Consider the following 3,628-nt stretch of genomic DNA (forward strand, 5'->3'; position numbering starts at 1 on the left):
AAAGATAAAAATATACTTAAAAATTATTAAAATTAAAATATTTAAATATATAATAATATTATTACAAATAAATTAAAATATATAAAATAAAAATAAAATGACTAAATAATTTAAAAATTAAAAAAATAAAATATCATAAGTATTATTTAAATAAATTATTAAAAATATAAAATATAAAAAACTGTACTGGTACCCTCTCAAATAATATGGGTACTATAAATTTTCTCTTATATGTATCCCTATGAATACTAGTTTTCACTTTGTGAGTCAATTATGCAGGAACCTCTCCTCTTTTGGTTTGACAGGAAGTATATATAGCACTAGCTATATCCAATCTGAAATCAATACAATATTTGTAAGTATATTATTGGTGTGCATGTGTGAATAAAAATTCTCACATCAAATAGAGATGGATATATTGAGTAACATATATATAAAAATTCTCACATCAAATAGAGATGGATATATTGAGTAACATATATAAGAGAGAAAGACTTACAAAACGCCGAAGATTTAAAATTGTTAGTTTTCCATGCATTGCTCACTTGAGTCACTTCATCTTCAATTTGCACGCAGGGATTTGTCCAATAACAGTTTGACTGGTTCTATTCCTGATTCATTATCTGAACTCCAGTCCCTGAGGGTTTTGTAAGTCATAATATATTTGAGCATAATTAGATTAATGAATTTTGATATTCCCAATCCTATGATTGTCTTTCACTGCAGAAATATAGGAGGAAATAAGCTATCAGGCTCAGTTCCTGCAAAACTCTCTGAGAGATCAAGGAATGGGTCGCTGCTTATTTGAAGGTATGCAATTTTCTATTAAGTCTGGATATTCTAAAAATGGAAAAGTATCAATATCATACCCGCATCAGATACCCAGACTCCTCAGATATTTCTCGATATGTATCAAAATATATCTTTTTTTTTTTTAAACTTTTTTTTAATACTTCTAGATATGCATTTGAAAAGTATCCAAAAAAAACTTGTGTTGAGCTTTTTTACAATCATGTTTTTTTGTCATGTTGTGAAAAAATTAAAAATATAATCTATTATTCATTAATTTTATTAAAAAAAATAAAATGGATCCAAAACGGTAAAAGATTTAGTTTATGAGCATTATTTCAACCTTCAACTTTCCCCTATGAAAGATATAAAGGGTATAAAAAAGGAGAGATTAGGTTGTGGGACACTACTAGAGATATACATCATTCATTTGGTGTTAGACTTCTTGAATTGACAGAATTATTTTTTAATAAGTCAAACTTAAAAAAAAAAAATTTCTAGATGATGATGATAAAAGAGAAGAGAGTGATACAATTAATATTAGATAACAATTTGATAATTGTCACTGATTATTATATAGAACCAATATTAATTTTAAGTCCTACCAAAGATGCATTTATTAATATACTTAACTTGGGACAGACATAAACAGTATTTTGTATTGTTATGCTCACATCGCCGCTGCGTTTTATCTATTGATTTATTGATCTATATCACATTAGATATGTATTATTTTCAACTAATATTTGTGAAACTGAAGAGACAATTTATCGTAAATAAGGATAAAAAAAATTAAGGTAGTTAAAATAAACTTGTTTTATTTGACATATGTCAGACACTATTAATTTTTTATTTTTTGAAGTTTCAATTAACTTTTTAAGCTATCATATATATTACGTTGTTGTATACATGTAAGTGTTGGTGGAAATCCAAATCTTTGCATCACAAGTGCATGCCACATGACAGTTGATGATGTCAAAAAAGGAAGAAGGAATAAGACAACAATTACGTTGGTAGTAACACTTGTTGGAGCCCTCATTCTTCTTTCAGCAGCACTCTCGTTTATTTTTAGAAGAAGACTACAAGGTACATATATAAACAACTTCACATTGATTTATTTTGCATGAACGACGAATTCCAAGACGAGGCATGTGCTGGTCAAACAATTATAAACAAATATGGAGCATATATTACATTTATTTTTTCCCCTAACAAGGACACTGTATTTTGAAATCTATTGATCAGTGGTGATAAGTACGTACAAGTTGAGTTGTTTGAACAAAATAGTGAGCATAGACTCGAAGAAACAAGAGTTCACGTACTCGGAGGTTCAAAGTATTACGAATAATTTTGAGAGGGTTGTGGGTAAAGGAGGATTCGGAACTGTTTACTGTGGTTGCATAGGTGAAACACAGGTAGCAGTCAAGATGCTCTCTCCTTCAACACAAGGGTATCAACAATTTCAGACAGAGGTATGTATCTTAGTTCTTATATATTAGTAATATATAAGTGCATTATTAACTGCCACTATTTTCATACATAAGATGATGGAATAGACTCTGAACTGCAGGCAAAAATTCTGACAAGAGTACACCATAAATGCTTGACTCCACTAATTGGATATTGCAATGAAGGCACCAATACAGCGCTCATTTATGAATACATGACCAACGGAAACTTAGCTGAGCACCTTTCAGGTTTTTTTTATTTTTTTTATCAAATAAAATTTACAAGAACAACATTTTTTAAATTTTAAATTTTATGCATACAAACCCGACCTTTATCATTTTACTTTTTTATTTTTTATGATATAAATACTTATCAAAATTTTATCCAAAACACGTCAAAATGTAATCTTGGAATCAAGACCTTAGTTACTAACACTTTTTTCCCCCATGGCGTTGCCCTTGGATGCAGGTGAAAGTCAAACACTCTTAGGTTGGAAACAGAGACTTCAAATTGCTCTGGATTCTGCAGTAGGTGAGGATTACGGAGATAAAAATAAAAAATAAAAAATAAAAAATAAAAATCACTGGTCTTTATCTTATGCAACACACTGAACTTATGAAGTTACTACCACTTTAATTATGTGCAGTGAAGTTACTACCACTTTAATTATGTGCAGGCTTGGAGTACCTTCATAATGGTTGCAAGCCCCCAATTGTTCACAGAGATGTTAAGACCAGAAACATTTTACTCAATGAAAATCTCCGTGGTAAAATATCTGATTTTGGATTATCAAGGATCTTCCCAGATGAAAGTGATACCCATATATCAACAGTAATTGCAGGCACCCCAGGATACCTTGACCCTGAGTATGTTCTCATGTCAATTATATACTTACCACTTCAACTTTAATTCTACCTCCACTACAAGAAATAAATGAAAGTCTTGATTTTGTTTTAATTATAAAAAACATAATACTACTTTTATTTTTAAATGTATCAATTAGTAACTTTTTTTTATATTTTTGATTTATTACAAGTTTATTAATAAGTCATCTACTCATTAATGTATTTATTAGACAATTAACATTATAAATCATGTTTGATATAAAAATTATTCTTTAACTTTTTGAGTATTGTCATTAAATATAATGATCACTTACATCATTTACTTTTTTTTTTTGGTAGTTTTGGAAAAACATTTTTAATTATGATATTATTAATTAAAATTAACTAATTTAATACTTTCATTAGTCTCAATAAATTGATATTTATTTCTTATATATAAATATAAAAATGAAGGTTATATATTACTAAACTCGCTTAGTAGTACATTTTTTGCTAGAATCAAAAACTAAAAAAAAATTACCTTCATTCTTAATTATAAGATTCAA

The 3,628-nt window shown here is 28.2% G+C and overlaps 1 protein-coding gene across 1 annotated transcript; it reads left to right on the forward strand.

Moving 5' to 3' along the window:
* LOC109809158 (receptor-like protein kinase At3g21340) lies at positions 1 to 3,628 on the forward strand. The gene is made up of 7 exons (XM_083074753.1): positions 1 to 648; positions 727 to 810; positions 1,756 to 1,875; positions 2,035 to 2,261; positions 2,360 to 2,486; positions 2,707 to 2,769; positions 2,915 to 3,628. Exons 2-7 carry the CDS (start codon positions 789 to 791, stop codon positions 3,145 to 3,147), a joined length of 792 nt encoding a protein of 263 aa, XP_082930879.1. The 5' UTR covers positions 1 to 648; positions 727 to 788; the 3' UTR covers positions 3,148 to 3,628.

This window comes from Cajanus cajan, chromosome 5, assembly GCF_000230855.2.
Source record: "Cajanus cajan strain Asha chromosome 5, NIPB_CcT2T_4, whole genome shotgun sequence".
NCBI classification, from domain to species: domain Eukaryota; kingdom Viridiplantae; phylum Streptophyta; class Magnoliopsida; order Fabales; family Fabaceae; genus Cajanus; species Cajanus cajan.